This window comes from Callorhinchus milii, unplaced genomic scaffold (genome assembly GCF_018977255.1).
Source record: "Callorhinchus milii isolate IMCB2004 unplaced genomic scaffold, IMCB_Cmil_1.0 Scaffold4, whole genome shotgun sequence".
Lineage (NCBI taxonomy): Eukaryota > Metazoa > Chordata > Chondrichthyes > Chimaeriformes > Callorhinchidae > Callorhinchus > Callorhinchus milii.
The window spans coordinates 46,938,244-46,957,645 of record NW_024704745.1 but is presented as its reverse complement, the minus strand read 5'-3'; the positions used below and the strand labels follow the sequence as shown (position 1 = coordinate 46,957,645).

General features: G+C 37.4%; 1 protein-coding gene across 2 annotated transcripts in view; it reads right to left on the bottom strand.

The window, feature by feature from the left end:
* Positions 1–5,794: 5,794 nt before the first annotated feature.
* fgf14 (fibroblast growth factor 14) overlaps positions 5,795–19,402 on the bottom strand; it is a 342,659-nt gene continuing 329,051 nt past the window's right edge. For both annotated transcript variants that reach the window (XM_007887030.2, XM_007887031.2), the window contains exons 4-5: positions 9,755–9,953; positions 5,795–6,498 (exon numbers count right to left, since the gene is read on the bottom strand). In XM_007887030.2, coding sequence (XP_007885221.1) covers positions 6,362–6,498; positions 9,755–9,953 — 336 coding nt within the window. In that variant the 3' untranslated portion in view covers positions 5,795–6,361. The remainder of the gene's footprint in view (positions 6,499–9,754; positions 9,954–19,402) is intronic.

Here is a 19,402-nt window from a genome sequence, read left to right as displayed (position 1 = left end):
GTCAGGAAATTCTGCTTTTAGAATTCATCTTTCCAATGCGACTACAGTAATTGATCAGAGAGCCTAAACGTTAGAACTATGTGCTTTTATATGGCAGAAAACCTATAAGAGGCACCATAGTGTCTTTCTAAAAGTGTCATTAAAATCTATTGAATCAGAACATACTCAAGATGAGCTGGGTTGGCCAATAAAGCTCAAGATCCTAAGATCTCATCCCTCTTGAACACCCACCCAACCATCTCCCATTACTGCATTTTTTTTAATTAGTCTAGTGCCCTGGCCTCTACCATCTTTCCTGGCAATGTGTTCAAGTCGTTGGTTACCCTCTGCATAAAGAAAAATCTTCCCGGTATCTGTCCTAAAATTGCCCTTTACAACTCTAAACCTTTGTTCTACTGTCTTGATACATCCTAAAGTATTGATCTGAGTTTACTTTATCAATTCCATTTAAAATTTTGTACATCTTTGAGTCATCTCTCATGACTGAAGTTCAATTCCACCCATGGAGTACTTGAATTTCCTATTCTTGATATGAAACACAAGTACTTCATGCCCATGTCCAGTTGCACCTGTAGCGCATCCCAGGGCTCTATTCTTGCCCCCCTTCTCTTCTTTACTTACATGCTCCCTCTTGGTGATGTCATCCACAGACACGGGGTAAACTTCCACACATATGACACACACATCTACTTCTCCTCCTCCAGCTACGACTGCAGGTCCGCCGATGTTCTGTTGGCTTGTCTGGGCGCAAACGATGAGCGCAAACGTCTTGCAACTTCATGTCGACAGAATGGAAACCATACCCTTGACTCCCGTCAACGTCTTTTGTCCTGCGGCTCTGACCTCCTCAACCTCTTCAGCCTATTCCTCAGACTCACCAAACTGGTGTGCAATCTAGGCATCAGGTTCGACCCACCTCCGGTCCCTGACCAGGACTCCCTTCCTCCACCTTCGCCACATTGCCTGCGTCCAACCTTACCTTACCCCAGATGCGGTTGAAGCACTCTTCCATGCGTTCATCACCTCCTGACTCGACTTTTCAAAAGCCCTCGACAGTCTCCCCAGCTCCACAATCCACAACATCCAGCTGATCCAAAACTCTGCTGCCAGCATAATCACCAGCACTAAATTCCATACCCTATCGCACCAGTTCTAGCCAGCTCCCCTGGCTTCCTGGCGCCGAAAGGACCAATTTCCTTATAGAATCATAAAATATTATGGCACAGAAGGAAGCCATTCAGCCCCTCGTGCCGGTGTCGGTTCTTTGGAATAGCTACCCAATCAGTCCCACTTCCCCACTCTTTCCCCATACCCCTGCAATTTCAAAATCCTCACACTCATTTTCAAATCCCTTTGTACCCTGGCACCTCCTTCTCCAACCTGTTTACTCCCCAATCCACTACCCCTGCCTCCAATTGACTGGCTCCGGCCTTCTGCATGTACACCGTGCCCTCCATTCCACCATTCGTGGCTGGGCTTTCAACCACTATGCCCCTAACGCGGGAACACCTTTCCTCTATCTCTCTGCCTTACCCCTTCCTTCACCATCTTCAGATCGTGCTGAAGACCTTCCTCTTCGACCCTACCTCTGGTCACCGCCCCTCTTCCTCCAGCTCAGAGTTGTGCACCGCCACTATCAAGTAGTGCTATAAAATGCAATAAAAATGCTATAAAAATGCAAGTTGTTTTTGTTGTTCTTGTACCTTGCATTTATCAGCATTCATTTGCCAACTTCATCAGCCCATGTGATACTTTATGAAGCTTTCTATGTACGACCTTTGCTATCTCCTCTGATTCCACAAGACATTGGTCTGATCAGAAATATATGGGGAAAATCCCCTTTGGATCAAACTCTTAAGAAGTTTTAACATGAGGCTGTTCCTCAATAGAATAATCTCTATGTTTAATGTCAATTTGAAGAACCTTTCTGTGTCAAAAGCAAATGTTTTCAAGAGAATGCACGTCTGAAAAATGTGGGGGCTTATGTGAAATTTGCATGCCACCTTTTTGAACAAAACACCAGAAAACAAACCAGTATCTTGGTAATGTTGATATGTTTAGTTTCACTGGTAAACCAATCACATACTTTAGATCAAACAATGGGAATTACATGGTGGGGGCTCACCACGTGCATAATACATTCTTATTCTGATTTCATCCAGAGGTGAAAAAACAGCCATGGAAATATTTTAACACAGTTTGCACAAGAAATACACTTTGAGGTTGGTCTGCAAAGTTGAAAAGTGACCGAGCTTTGCAGATGATATAAAATGTTCTACATAATGAATTGAACTCAGAATTGATCCACCCTGTGACAAGTCTTTAGATCATTTATAGAGTATTCCACTTTGATTTGAGATTGTAACTTGCACTTGCACTGCCCACTCTAAGCAGATAAGACCATTGCAACATTACAGTTTTTTCATATTAATGATATATTATAATTTCTTTGATATTCATTACCATTAGGCTGACCAATAGAGTACCCCAGAGAAGTACCCAACATGAGTTTCCCGGTGCAGTTTGTTTTTATTATTTCTGTCCACATTAAATCACATACCTAGTTTGGTGTAATAGTCACATTACTTTGATTATCCATTGTCTTAACTGTAAATAAATCAACAACAAATTCTTAGGCCTAGAATGTGCAAATATGTACTATATGCCCAAATAATCCAGTATTTGCTATTCCTTACATATATCCTACACAGTAGAAATCACGTCAAGTTCTGCACTGTCAGAAAATGTATCTGGCAGCAAATCATTTCACTTATGTGGTTGTGTTCCAACTGTATTCGTAGATATAACATATGCACCCCTATAATTCAGGGGAGTGGGGAATTGAAAATAAATGAACAGAACAACAGAACTAAAGGTTCCTTTGGCATATCTATCAAATGGTTATGTTTATCCCGTTTATCCCATTCCTTTCCTTAACATTCAAGAAAGCAGTGGTCCTCTTCCTAGGTATAGTTTATGGTCGATGGTTTCACTATGCCTTCATATAAATATTTTATTCAATATGCTGTATCTGTGTGTACAACAAATGATAATAAACACTTAAACTGTACATTGCAGACAAACTCTTTTTGCATATATGTATGTAAAGTAAGTAATACATACTAACAGTTCTTGAAAACACATAGCCTACTACATGCAGTTCTGTTTCGTCATTGCCATCCTCTTCCCATGCAACAGATGAGACTACAGACAAAATTGTAACCAAAGCACAAAGAACAAAGATCCCTCTGCTATATTTCTGAAAAAAACATGATAAGAATTAATTTGTCGAGGACAACCATTCATTTGGAATTAAACCCCCTCACGGACAACTTGTATAAAGAAAATAAAAAGAAAGAATAAAACAGAGGAGTTAACATTTACATACCCATTGTCATTTACAAAAATAAATTCAGCCAACGTTTGAACCAGTCAACTGGTCTGGAGGGTGAACAGTAGCACAGCATGTAGGGCCAGCACTGTCGAAAATTGTGTGTTGTATGTGGTCTCTGGGACACCAGCCCCATAAAGCTAAAATCAAAATTACTTGTGCAAATCATTTCATTTTTATCACAGCATTTAATTAGCTGATTACACAGAGATTCTGATGCTGGCTGATGTGCTTCGATTATTGTTCTCTCTGTTATAAAGAAATCAACATAAATCTGGTTTGGTCGGTCAGACAGACAAAGATTATAAATTGCTAAAATCTTCAGATGTGTACAATTACAGTTTAGCAGCATAGCAGCATGTTCTACTTTATAACAATCTGCAGAAGTTGTAATTTGTAAAATAATCAGGAATATTACAAAGAAGTACTTTTAATAGCTAAATAGATTTAAAGGTTGTAAGAACTATAAGACACCTGCAGCCTGGCAAATTGTTCTTTGTAACATGAACATTCTGACCTCTATATTACTAATAAAGCTAACAAGAAATTGAAAATGTTTGCTAATGTCTTGCTTAAAAAAAATCAAGTACTTTATGGCCAGACATACTGAATGGTACAGGACTACAAAATGGCTTTGATCACTTGACGTCCAAGACTTGTGTTTAAGTCCTACTCATCATCTCGGCTCATCTTTCCTAGATCCAGAACATCTGCTTTTCCATGTTTCTCAGTCAACTTCATATTATGACTCCATCCCCTGCAAAGTTTAAACTTGATTTGCATATGACATGGTAGACAATGGTCTTTCATTTGAATTCTGCCCCCTTTTTTATTTTGATGTGGCCTGCCTAATGAGAAAGACATTTATAACCAATTTGAAACTGACTTTATGTAAAGCTAGGAACCGACTCAACTTAATGATGTTTTAGCAATGCAGTTGAGTCACTTCCCATTCAAAACCTTTAAAAACCGTTAATTCCTTAGCAGGCTGCCATTTAGATGGCAAATTAAATTCGGGACATCACAGTTTTTGTTCAGTACATTTGATATACATCAGAATAATGCACTTCACAGTGGAAAGAGTCACAAAAGAAATGAAAAGCTGAACAAAGTGATCCGTGATTTGGCATCAATGTGTCAAAACTGCTGGCAGGGAAGAGTTACAAGAAAGAGAATGTGTTCCATACTTTGCATTATCAAATATACAGCTTTTGAAGGTAAATTTTTACTGCCCACTTTGACTTAGAATATCACAGAATGTGATGCTCTCAGTTTATTTCCATTTTAAGCCAATTTGTTTTCTTTTTATTATCTTATGTGTTGCAATGTCACCACCTGATTATAATTAATGAGCAGAGTAGTGAAAGATATGAAACTAAGTTTAAAAAATAAATGATTTTTTAAAAATGCTCTTTTGAATACTCAAAAAATGGTTCAAATGCTGAAGGATAATTGAGAATTGATTAGACTAATGGCAATAGTCACAAAAGACTTCCTTTAGGCCTCAGTTTGGGTTTGCACTTAGGACAAGATAACTTGTCAACAACCCAGCAACTTCCAGTGACTGTCTAAGTGCATGCTGGGTTAGAGGTATGCTGGTACATTGACCACAATGAGCAGTACTGGACTCGGCATGCTGAGCTTTAAAAAATCTCCCTCACATCTCTATCATAGTCATTAAAAACCTTTATCTTCTACATTGAAAAGAAGGTATCAGTTTGAGCTTGTATTGCTGCTGCAACAAAACAGCAGCCTTGCCCATGCTTCACTCGAATCCCATAGGAGTGGCACTCAGCCTGATGTCTGCCATGTCAGCATCACTTTTATTTGAGTATAGGAAGAACACAATGAGAATAGTAACAAAAGTAGACTTTTTCCAATGACCACATGAAGCACAACCCAGTTTGCTTTTAGCATAGCTCAACATTTCAAAAAGCTGAATAGGGGGAGGGGTTGGCTTTTTGTTTGTGCATGGGTTACAAAGTCTACCCAGGTTTCCTGGAGCCCACACACAATTTAGATTAGTGTGTCCTGCTCAATGGGCAAGGCAAATGTCACCACTACCGAGTCAGCTTGTGATATGTATATAGCACAAGGGAACTGTGGAGGTGCCAGACACTAATCAGAGCACTTTCTATTGATTGTGGTCGACACAATTCCCTCTATATTACCACCAATCTAAAGAGCAATTTATCAGTCTCTGCAGTGTTTTCATTTACAAGTCTAATCAATAGCCTAAGCCTGAGACACTGATTCTATTCCTGATAGATGCGTTTGTCATGATAGTTTTCACCAAGGCTTCCTGTATCCCTGATAACTGATTTGTGTTTGCAATCCTCACTGGAGTCGAGCCAGCTGTGTCATTTTTTTAAATTCTTTTTTGATAGCAAAAACACCCACACACGCTCACACATACACACACGCAACACACCCACACACACAGTCCCTGCAAAAGGTTAGGACAGTGCATAGAGCAGCCATGTAAAAAGGAGGAAGAGACTGAGTCTGAAGGAGCAGAGATTTACAGCATCCTGACAGAGATGATCCGGGAATCCACTGCTGTTTGCTGTGTTACAAATTGACAGGTCTGAAACACATGAACTTCTCTGGGATCAGATTCAAAAAAGAGACTCTTGGGTATGTGTTTAGCAGGCAATGTACCAAATGTAGTTGTGGAATACATCATTCTCACGGAGTGTCACAGTTAACAAGAAAAAGATAAAAGGCATTCCATTATCTTGGTAGGGCATTCCATGGTCAGAGTTTAGCTGGTTATCCAGGATTCTTCTTGTTGTAGAAGTAGCTACTTGTTGGGATTTATCCACTTGCAATTAAATAGTCCAAAGACTGCAATGAACAAGGGTTCACTTGCTTTACCTGATCCACAGACATTAGAAGGTGAGAGTCTGCCAGGGATAAATCACTCAACAGTGTAATGGTTTAGGAATTCACGTCCTCACCAAGATCTGGCTATGTTGATTTGTTCTTTTTTACTTGTTTACCTCCGTTCATTATTGCAGAAGCGCTTGTGCTTTTACTTGGGGTGGTTCCAGGTTTCGGTACTGTTTCTCCAATTTCGTGCAGTGATGGTTCTCGGTACATGGTAACTGAAAAGAATAATTGGGGAAATAATTTTATAACTTTTATAAGTTTATGAGTGACTGTAAATCACTGCAATTGGGCACTATCTTTGTGAAGAAGACAAATCAGTTTTTTGAGGGAAGCGGAATGGAGATGAGCTGGAATAGGAACTTTCAATACAATGTTATGATCAGCTAGTGCAAGAATAATTTTCTGTGCACATTACATTATTGCTTTGTACATTTTGAAGTCACAGAGGATATTTTTTTCATGATGGCCAAACCATTTTGAGAGATACAATACCCCTTTAAAAAGGCACTCATATGTTTTCACCAATAAATCTCAGCTAAAACTGTCAATTCTCCCCTGCATTACACTCACACACCAAATAATGTCAATGAACTCTGCTAGCCAATTTTACAATTACTGTAAAGTAGCTCTGAGTCAAGAGGGTCAATTTGAATCCTGCCTCAGCTGTACAGGATCTACATGGGGAGATTTGTTCAATGAAAACAATAAATCATGCAAATACCTCAAAATACTTTTCTGAAAATATTAGGAATATTAGAAGTGTAAATCAAAGCATTAAGCATAGAGGAATAATAATATGCAAGCATTTAAAGAAAAAATTATGTTCAAATCTCTTCAGCTTTCATATTATGAATTAAATAAAGTTGCAAGCAGTAAATACAAAGTGTAGCAAAGGGTGACTAGCTAAACCTGTCTAGTAATATAGGTCATTGGTGCTGAATGTACTGTATACATTGTGGAAATACCTCTAGATTGCAAGATGCCTGATGTGGAATGTGAATCAGTTATAACCATGCTTTATTATTAAAGGAAGAATTTAGGATTAGGATTGTGATCTCTCCATCAATAATTTCACCAATGTTTGGGAGTTAATGCTTATTATTCTTCACTTGTAGGTAAAATGACGGCCTTTTGCAGGTGTGCAATTATTTCCATCATACGTACACACCACTAACAACCTCTGTGGTTTGCCAACAGTTAGTGTCTGGGTTCACTTGAAGAATTATCTCTTGGATGAAATATCAGAGATCAGCTAGTGCCTATGCACTCACCTCCCCCGCACTTGAAAGAATTCAATGCATTTGGATGAGAGGCAGCAGAGAAAAATAAACCCGTTTTAAACTCAATTTTAAAAAATGACTGGGAGAAATGATCATGTCTGATTTTCTTTTTGCTATCCAGTGTCATGTATGGAACACTCCAAGAAGTCAGGACTCTTTTAAACTCCTAACATTAGCCTTTTTGGATTTTGTTTTAAATATGTCAGATTGGGCAGAATTTAGAAAATTAGTTCTTAATTTATAAGCTGCCTTAAAGTTTGCATCATCAGGCTCCAAAGGTGAAAACGGTTTTCATATAAATCCAGAGCAATGATACAGCCTTTTTTCTCAGATCAAATCAAACAAATTAAAACAAAGGTCAGAAAATACCTTGTCAGTGACAGTGAATTATAGCGGTTCTTTGAAGGAATCAGAACGGATGAGTGAATTATGCCAATCCATCACACAATTGAAAGAACACGTTGAATTCCTGTCATTGCTGAGGTACTGGGCCATGTTTTGTCCCATTTTTGCATAATGGTCTATTATGCACCATGTATAAACACGTGTAAAACGTGATTTTTAGTGCTTCTTGAAAAGCTTTGTTCACTGACATAATACACTCAGCTTTTCAGTGGTGTTGCTAATGCAAAAGAAACTGTAAATGTTTGGCATTTTAATCCTTAACTTCCACAGAAATATTCAGTTACTATATATCTGCTACTAAACGGGAAAAGAGTTTAGTGATAAACATACTATAAAACAGTTTCTGAAAAAGAATAACTGCAGCATTTTGCCACTGCAACTAAAGTTGCTTTGCAGAGATGTTACAATGGTAGCTTTATATAGGCTTCCCACCTGGGTAGTTCCTCATTATCAGCCATTGACTACCAACCAGTAAAAACATGACCGTATAATTATTCAATTCATTACAAGGTACCTGGACTTTTCAATTAGTGCAAAATATTAAGAGTTTTGTGTTGATAATATCACTATTATAATGCAAAACAAAAGGAAATTGACCTAAAACTTTGAATCTTACAGAAGTTGTGTCAATATAATATTCTGATATTACATATGGCTGCAATGAAATCCCAGCTGCACTCTCATGGGTGGCTCATAGCCTACAAGTAAGCTGTGGGAAAATGGCCCAATTTTTATTGGGAGTGAAAAATAGCACAATATGTTGTGAATTTGTCAGTCTGAGTTGCCAAGCTCTTAAGAGGGTTAATAAATTGTTTTAACACATATTGACTTGTCACTTTTAAGCCCCTGTAAACCTTTTCATGTCACTCTCACATCCGAATACATTTCAGTTCTGTTCTAAAATCCCAGAGTGCATTTGTTCACTATGTTATCACATGTATGTGTGACATACAGTATAGTACATAGCTGTGCCCTGGTTTCTCAATATCTTTCTTGACTAACTTACATTATGAGGCATAATCTTATCTACTTAACTCACTTACTATTGGGATAATATGGCTTAAATATTCTGAAGACATGGGTACCAATTACTGTGTTTGAAATTGTAAGATGTTAAACTTCACAGCACCTTATCATTGCATACTACACGCTTTAATACAGTACTTCACTGGCTTCTTTCTGACATCACAAAGGACTTTGATCATATTAAGCAAATCTTATTTGACAAACTTTAAAGGCAACAAAAGAAATAATCTGGATTTTAAGGTTTCATCTCTTACAAAAAGAACCATAAATAGGAAATAACAGCATCATGGAAACTTGCCATTTGGGATCTCCTTACCTCTTCAACAACTCTCCACTGATGAATGGTAAGGGGAGGACCATCCTCTCCTGATGAATTCACCTTAGTGCAAGCCAGCACTTCGCATCAGCTTGGGAGCTGACCCGGAGTTACTGGACACTGGATAAACACTACCATCTGGATACAACTGCACGCTCCGAACAGATTTTCCTTCCTCTTTAAGTTGCTTTTTAATACAGTTAAAACTTTTTATGCATGGTACAAATGAAATACACAAAATCTGGGATATAAGATATGACCCATTTAATTAAGACTCTGTATCACTTATTTGATAAACCTAATGTTCCCCACTATGTATGCTCCAAATAAATCTACATGCAATAATCCTTCAGTCTATAGAGTATGGTAAATGCAAAAGAGTGTCTTTCTGCAACAAAAATCCAGTAATAAAAACTAAAGAGTAAATTTACAAGTAAGTATTACCTTCCAATGGTTTAGGCAGAAAATGAGCAGCTGGTTTGGTTTTCTTCACACGGTTTCCCTTCATGATCTGTCCTTCTTTGTTGAAACCCAGGTACCAAGCCCTACCAGATTCTTGCTGTCTGTATAGCATTGATGAATAGATCACATAGTAGTTTTCATATACGGATTCCTTAAACTTGCATTCAGGTGTAAAAAGTTCCTGTGGAGCAACAAAATCAAATAGTTTTACTCAAATGACTGAAAACATGGAAAACTTGTATTTATTGTATTCTGATAAATGAAACTCATGCACTCGATCTGGTTTTCACTGCTGTTGGAATTGGTAGCAGTATTGCTCATATTTGCGATCTGGAGGTAGTGATAAAATAGGGCTGCTCCCATTTGAGCAGTTTCATCTTACCTACATGCCAGGATTTTGGAAAAGGAATAGAGCAGCAAAATATACTGCGCAAGTGGTTGTCCTCATTATTAGGCAGTACAGGCAGCGATGGGGATAAGGTTAGACAGAGACTGTCTTTAAGACTCCCACAGTATTTTACTTGTATTTTCTGGCACTTTTGCATCTTAGACTTGAAACATAATTAGGCTGATTCTAACCATGTGAACAGGATTTTTTTTCAGGCAGCCAGGTATCTAACTGGAAAACTCATCACCATGCTTAAGAGTATTCAAACCAGAGTTCCACATGAATGCCCCAAACATATGGAGATTTCCCTGTGTTTGGAATGGAATGCACACTTTCACCCTGAAGGGTCGCACCCTGCTATCAAATTTCACAAAGTATTAAGTGCAGGTTGGCGAGAGCCAAAACTTGGGAGATCCCAGAGTGTGTATTGGGATCCTGCTGGAGTTCAACTATAAAAACTGCATAATTTGTCATCGACAGCAACAGAATTCTAACTACGCACTTTGGTAGGAATTGGAAAATGAAAAGCATATGTCAAACCTGTAATGAATAATACTATTTTAATGCAATTTAAACCATTATTTTAAGGTTAATTTGTCTTTTTCTGACAAGATGGAGTTGGGTTCATGTGTTCACTTGCACAGCATCATCAAAATATTGAAAAAAATCTTGTTCCTCCCAGAACACAAGGCTCAAGGAACCTTATCTCTCTCATTCTTCCCTTCATCTTGTAATCTACTGGCTTTTAAAACCTAAGCTTGGTGTCAGCCATCGAAAGTCAGTTTTTGATTTATCATGGCTTCTCCTCAACCTTGGGCTGCATTATGGCTAATCGTCTTTCTCAATTAAAAAAAACAATTCCTATTTGTAGAGCAGATCAGGTTATTTCACAATTCAATGTTTATGCATTATTCAAGGGTCTTACAAAATCTAACATGCTTGAAGCTGTTACTCTAATCAGCTCTAAATATACTGACGTTGGTGCCTGATTCTTCACTAACTTTGATGGAAGCCAAATAATGGTGAGTAAGACATGTTCACCTGCCAAATTTACTGATAAGTGGAGATTTGCCAGTGCAAATGGTTGAGTAGATTCCACGATGGAGTGGATTAAAAACGATCTGTGGTAAGACCTACTGTAAGGCCTTATTGAACCCAGGTGTTTTATGTTTGCATTAGTTGCTTCCTTACTAAGATCAACAAGAATAGCACAAGTGTGATCTTCACTGCCAAGAGTGACAGTAAGTGACAGAGTGTGGTAGCATTGACAGCATAAACTAGAGAGAAATTAATTTCAAGCTCAGTTATGTTTACAAGCTAGTCGACAGAAATTAAAATAATTTTATTTGAGTTATTATCCTATTGCCATAGTAACATTGATTTCTTCACAGTTACCTTTAGGTGTATTGAGTGAAGAAATTACCACTATTTTTTAGTTTCAAAAACTATTCCAGCTTGTTCTATCTGTAAGGAGCAGAGAGCACTAACAGTCATGGTACCTTAACCACGTTATTCTTAATCTTGTTGCATGTTTCACCTTGTAAAACAAATCTCCTTTAAGAAAACGTTTAACTTTTTGAAAAAAAATGATTTCTGTTCTGAAAAAAATAGGCATTAAAACCATCAGCTGAATTACTTGATGAGACCACCTATCAGTTAGGGATTTCCTTTTTATACATGATATTGTGATTCTTATTGACATTTCTTATTTGATGCCCTTCTTACAGTTCTTTTTCACACCTTATTTACATTAGTGCATCCCTTAGCCACATTATAAGGGTATTATGTGAGTGAGAATGCAGTCAAGATGACCGAACTCAAGCTTCAGTCAAAAATACTTCTTAAATGGCTTTAGTAGACTAACACGTTCTTCAGCCAGACTTCCCGAGGCTAGACCATGTTAACTCACATTCCATTGCTATGAAATGTATGAGGTTTATTTTTCGCTCCGCTGGGTAAAGTTCCACTTGGCTGCACTGCACTCGTTTTTCAGAGAGAAAGAAATGTTCAGTAATTCTAGAAACGCTGGTCCAATTGTTGGTCTCTAATCTGTGGTATATCTTAGCAGATTTCTTAAGTAAGAAATTTGTAATTAGCACATTTGTAAAACATTGAATATGCTGCAGAATTCACACATTTAAAACTTTGATATTTCAAGGAAATAAATTCTTAATAAGAAAAGTGTTAAGAATTAAACTCCATCTGCCTATTAATTCTGATAGAAACTAACAATGATTCAGTTTCAGATTCAATGCTAGTTTGAGTTGTGCATTTAGAGACACTGTAGGAGGCAGAGAACCATGACAGATGGCGCTGGTAGAAGTGGATGTCACAGCAGGTTGTGGAAAGGGTCTTTCTGGTGAAAAGCATCTGGTGAGGATATCATTTATTTGAGTCAGAGGAAGTGGCACTTAGTAAAGGCAGGAGCAGCAGCTGTAGATTCAGGAGAGGCAGTGGAAGGAGGCACAAATGGGTAACCAGAAAACTAAAATTATTCAAATGGCTAAGATTATTGTCTGAAATATAAGACTGTGCAGAATTTTGGAAACATGTTAAATTGAATCTTAATTTGGAAGTCATTTATCTATAATTCTTTTTCAGTGCTCTAACTCACAATATCCAAATGATTTTACAGTTAGAATCCATCATCAACTGAACCAAAGAAAATGATTTACACAATATTAAACCTGGACTCCATTTCCCTGAGCACTAAAGTCTCAAGTTATTTCCTTGTAATTTAAAAAAATTGTCCATCAGGAACCTGGATACCACTGATGGAGAGGAGCCCTAATTCTGGTTTGATACATGCACTGAATCCTCTCACTATGTTTGATAACTGATTTGCTCTTGATCACACTGGGGAGTTAATTTAAAATAAACTAAGGTTTGCCTGTACTCTACTTCAATGTCCTAAGTACACAGACGTAATGTTGTCTGGGTCTACAATAGCTGACATTGGAAATACTTTTCATTTTTTACCTTCCACATTTTCTCCTAATGCGAATTGATTTATCTGTCCCCAGCACCATCTGACAGTGGTAGCTTTTGCACCAATTTGCATTAAAAGATAATAGCCTTATCTTGTAATTGCAGTTTGTGCACAGCACACTTTTTGCATACTTATTGCAAATATGGCTCATCACATTTCCACTCACCGTTAGTATTATAGCTCTTCAAGTATTGTCTATCTAAAGGTTGACAAAACACTGCCTCTGTATCTCAACTATGTGAAGAAAATTCCAAAATGAAAAGACATTTATTAACATCTAGCTGAAACCAGTCTATTGTGACACACTGAACCTTTGTTATATTGACTGCAGTACCTTTTGCAAGGGACCAGAATCTGTCACTAGCTGAATGGCATCATATTTGACATTGAGAAAAATCAGAATGTTGTCTAGATTAAAGTCCAGTCTTTATCCTTAGTCAACAAATGTGCACTTTTGCTAAATGTAATTATTGTTGTGTGCTTCTAATTTGAAATGTTAATGAAACTCTATTAACAAAAACAGGTTGGGGAAATAAACCTATTAATCCATCGACTGTACAAACTAAGATGTCCTTCTGTTTTTTCTAGTGCTCATACTAAAATCATAATGACTTGCTTCATTATGCAATGTACAGTGTTTTCTTTTAATTAGTCTAAATCCCATTTATCTTCTTATTGCAACTGGATTAAATTGTTTGCAGTGTGAGTAGAAGTATCTTACAGTAAAAAAACACTACTCATTGAGCAAATAGCATTACGTTGAGTCATATTCTAGGTTTTGTTACAAGGTGGAATTGTTTGTGTTTTTCTGTGTCCCAACTTAAAACAGTCGGGACACAGAACAACACAAACAATTCCACCTTGTAACAAACCAGCACTGGGTTTAAATATTTAATTCTAATGTGTTCCATGCTTAGTTTAGTTTAAAAATAAAATATGTTTAACTGGGTTATTCACAATGGAACAATGCAATTTCGTCTTATTTTTCTCAGGACTGTTTGAGTTCTGTTTTAGTAAGTCCACCACACCTTTGCTTTGAATAAAACGTTACAAGTTTGTGCTGGAGGTCCCTTTGAGCTGAGTTTAACATATTAAATAGCCGATGATGTTAAGGTGATTTCTCCAATACAAGCAGAAAAGCATGAAAGAGATTAAGAAAAAAGTGGAACTATATGATATTGTAATCCAAAACACTGCAGGAGTAGAACAGGTTTGTAAAGAAATGTGGCAGAATAAGGATTGAAAGATTAATCAGCCGGTCATGTGGTTTTGAATTCATTGGAGTAATGAGAAAATAATGAAACAGCACCAGGGTGTGAAGAGGTTTGGATATTCTCATATAATAAATCAAGCTTAGTTGTGACGAACTAAAATAATTGGCCCTGGATGTAATTGTGGTATTAAATGGAACTAAATATATAGGAAATGTTGGTGGTGTTGGAATTTTTTGTTCAGTGAATAATGATATAAATTATAAAATGTATACCTGTTCCAAGGCATTGATAAGTGCAAACTGCCCTCCATTTTCACCTACAAATACAGAGTCACTACACTTTACAGTAAATCTTGTGAAGTGCTTTGATACAATTTGATGATGTTAGGGTCCATGAAATTCTAATATAAAGAGAGCGATCAAAAGTGGCCATTAGAGAGTGCTTCTGCTTTGTGATGTCCTACCGATTATATGACCAATGCTGTCATTTTGCTCACCTGTTCAACGCTGGCCAACTTGATCACACTTCAAACTGAGGTATCAAGCTTCAAAACAGATATCATATGATTGCGTGTCTTGAAGAACACCAACACAGTTTGAAGACATTTTAATTTAATATGTAAGCACTTTAGTTCTCAGTCTCACAGCCTGTTTACTTTTACATCATCTATATCTCTCACCATGTTAAAGAGCTGTGTCTTGTTTCCCTCTTCCTCTCTCCTCCATCTTTTTCCAACAAAAAACATGTTCAGTCTCTCCTCTTAATTTGAAGTTCTTCAATCACAGAACCAGTCATATTGCTCTTTGAAAAGTTAAAACCAACAACAACTTGCATTTATGTAGCACTTTTCAGGCAGAGTAGTATCTCGGAGCACTGGAAACAAAGGCAGGTACTGACTAAGGAGAGTCTTGGAGTTTTAGATAATTGATCACGATTGACTAATTTAATCTAAAGTTTTATAATCCAATAATCCTTGCATATAGTGCCTTATCACACTATCAAAATGATCAATCATCCAGCACTTCACAAGATTTACTGTAAAGTGTCGTGATTGTATCATAAGTGAATATGTAAGTCAATCTGCAGACATCAATGTCTCACAAACCACCGTGAAGTGAGTGATTTTATCTGGAGGATTATTGGCCAGAGTACTGGAGAAACTCTTTTCTCTTTTTGAATACTGCTGTGGGATTTCAACGTCCATCTGAACAAAAGGAAAGGATCCCAGTCCAAAATCTCATCCAAAGGATGGCACCTCTGACAATGTAGTACTCTTTAAGTCCTGATACAGGTGTCCCGCGGCACAGTTGTTAGAGCTCTCGCCTCACAAACAAGAGGACCTGAATCAATTCCCAGGTGGTATGAAACCTTGGGCAAGTTTCCTTGCTCCACAACCCTTTATTTACCTAGCAGCATGTAGGAACCCAGTCAATTGAGCAATTTGCTTCCAGGGGTAAAAATCCCTCCAAAAAATAAATGCAAAAATTTGGTCACTCAATCCACGATTATTTGTCAAACACCTCTGTATGCAATTGGCTGCCACATTTCACCCACAAAATGCAGTGTACACAGTCAATCCACTTTACAATATATTCTGTGAAGCACCTTGAGATATCTCAATGACGTGATAAAGCACTGTATCAAATGCAAGGATTATTGTTAAAAAACTTGAACCCACAACCGTCTGACGTGATAAAGCACTGTATCAAATGCAAGGATTATTGTTAAAGGACTTGAACCCACAACCGTCTGACTTAGAGGCAAAATGGTCCCCAACTGGGCCAGGCTCACATCTAGCTTTGAGGACATCACTGAATTTTCAGACAAAGGAATGAATGCGTGAGAGAGAAGGGAGAATTAGTATGAGGGAGTGTGGGTATATGGGAGAGAAAGAGGAGAGAGACAGTGAGTATGAAATGTGAGGGAAAGTGAGCATGTGAAAGAAAGGAGTGTGAGTATGAAAGATGTGACAAAAAGGGAAAAGTGAAGGGAGTGAACGAATTCTCTCCCCTCTTACCGGTGCTGGGATGAGGCAACACCCACTACTACCAACGGCTAGTAAAACATGCAATGCTTTGCCACGAGTGGCTGTGGAAGCTGAGAAGTTAAAGTTTAAAGGGAATTTGGAGAGAAACAAAATAAAAAGGTAGAGGGAAAGAGCATGGAATTGGAATTAGATTAGTTAGAAGTGAAGAAACGGAGACAAATTTGATCTCTTTCTGTGCTATAATTTCTATTATGTTATGAGATAAGCTTGCTCTTGTACAAATGTATAAATTGACCAAAAGAAAAGATCCTTTCTTTGCAAGTTTCCTAGAAAACAATGTTCTGATTATGTTTTCCACTTCAATTTTAATTTCACTTGTTATTTGTGAGATGATGTCTATGAAACACCATTCTGAATCATTATCCCATTCTTTATATCATTAATTTTATTTTCCACCTGACTTGTGATTCAAGTGGGAGTAAAGGGTCTGCCCTGCCATTGTTATTTCAGAGATATATGGAGTCTTTCTCCCTGTTAACCTGTTTTACATTGACCTCCGAATCCAAATTTATGGGACGTTGCTGGTGCAGATTAGCTGCCTATATAACAATATTCATATCATTTCTTACCAATTGTATTTTGTACAATGCTTTGAGTTTATTTTTTTCATGAAATTGCAACATAAAATGTAAGTTTTTATTCCCACCAAGCTCTAATGTTAACCTCTATAATTGCTATATAAGATTTTAAATGGATTGTCAGCGAGCTAATTCCATGTAAGTATGTGATTTGTTTTCAAATTGGTCACTGTATGAAGACGATTTGTTTTTAATTTTGAAACTACTTTTACAGTGAAACATTTTGTTCTATTATTTTAAACACCATATTAGTGGTGTGAAAGGCTTCCCTTTCACTCTGTTGCAAATCATTTTATTGCTCCCATGCATATTTTAGTCACATTTAAATTATGTGAAGAATTTGCTAGGTGCTGTCAATGTGAATGCAGATAGGCTGCTGAATATTGGGGTTATCTCTGGTATTAAGCAATATTAATTTATGTTTCTTCATTCCTTCCCTCGCCCACAAACACAGGGCTTTAACTGTTAAAAATTATGGTTTGATAAGAACTACTATATACATTGTCTCAGAGTGAAGCTATAAAACACTGAAGTTACACAATGTGCAGCTAAATTTGTTTTCTGAGAATCCAGAAAAGGATTTTAAATCCTTATTCTGAGTTCTCAAATAAATTATTCCAATAATGATGCCTCTGCTTTTCTCATAACTGCCGTTAAAGGGATATTATTCCAATTCTCCTTAGGAATTTAGGAACAGGAGGAGGGCATTTATTATATATCCAGTTTATTAATTTATAAATCCCAATTCCTCCATAGCCTTAATAATAATAACCTTACTTCTCAAGGATCTTTCCATCTCCCTTTCAAACATCCCAATTGATTTTGCTTCTGTAGGCCTCCGGGGCCTGTATGTTCCTCATTTTCATATTCCTCTATGTGAAGAAATGTTATCTGATCTCATTTGCCCACTGAGGACTTCCCAATTATAAATCTGCTTTCCAAAAGCAGTTTTACAATTGCAAAAACACATGTTTTTCAACAATAGCAGGAATATACCAAAGTATCAGCTCAGTGAAGACTTTGAGCATAAATTCCAAAATTAGTTGGCTCTTTCTTTTAATGCAGGACTCCTCCAAATCCACAAATATTTCAGCCTCAGCCTTAACATCATTTTGCCTTAAGGAACCACAGAAAACCAGCTGTCAGAAGGTTGTGGGTTCAAGCCCCACATCAGGACTTGGGGCACAATCACATTGTCTTAGCTGACACTCCAATGCACTGCTGGGAACGTGTAGCATTGTCGGAGGTGACGTTCTTCGAATGAGATGAGGTCCCATCTGCCTGTTCACGTGGATGTTAAAGATCTCATGGCACTATTCGAAAAGAGAAGGGAGTTTCTCCTAGAGTCCTGGCCAACAATACCCCAAAATAAAAATTGGCCACTCACTGCATGGCTGTTTGTGGGATATTGCTGCGCGCAACTGGTTTGATATGTTTCGCCTTCAAAATACAGTCAATCCACTTTACAGTATATTCTGTGAAGCGCTTTGAGATATCTGAATGATGTGATAAGGCACTATCAATTGCAAGGATTATTATTATTATTATTGAATTTAAGTGATTGTCACATTTAGTGGTCTTGTAAGGTAAGATTAGATAGAATTTCAGATCTATAATAGTGTCTTAAAATTTTTAATTGTGACAATTCTTAAATTTAGCTTCAATTTTGAGACTATGGGACACTGCTGTGCGCAATTGGCTACCATGTTTTGCCCACAAAATACACAGTGAATCCACTTTACAATATATTATGTGAAGCGTTTTGCGATGTCTCATCAATGTGATAAGGTGCTTTATCAAATGCAAGGATTATTACTTTATTACTATATTGACTGACTGTATTTTTAGAATTTTATGCTTTACTTAGAGATTTTTAATATGGGATTGAAAATGCAGCAGTTTGCAACAGGTTTCACTAAAAGACTAAGTGACTTCATGGGGAATCCTGCTCGTAAAAAGGAGTTCATTATGCCCAATTTGCAAAAACATGTGATCCACTGCTGGTACTTAAGGCTAGGTATCTACAACAACAACAACTTGGATTTATATAGCACCCTCCATGCCAGAGGGTGTGGAGTCAACCATGATGTCCTGCTGGTTACCAGTAAGATTCCCCATTAACATCTATTAATGAATCCTACTGCAAACATCACATTTTCAAACCCATTCCAGAAATCTCTAAGTAAGGCATGTAATGATTCTGTGATTTTGTATGAATCTTAAATACCCTGCCATGGCAATTTTAGGATAGACAGCAGCAAGTGCTTCTTTGCAATAGCCAGATGGTAATTATCAATTTGAACAAGTTACCAGAAAGGGAGGTGAGTGCTGCATATTTAAGGAGCAGCTTGATGCTGGAATAGGAAGATGGGAGGCTGGTTATTCTGGAAGTGTAAGATCAAATAGGGGTGAAG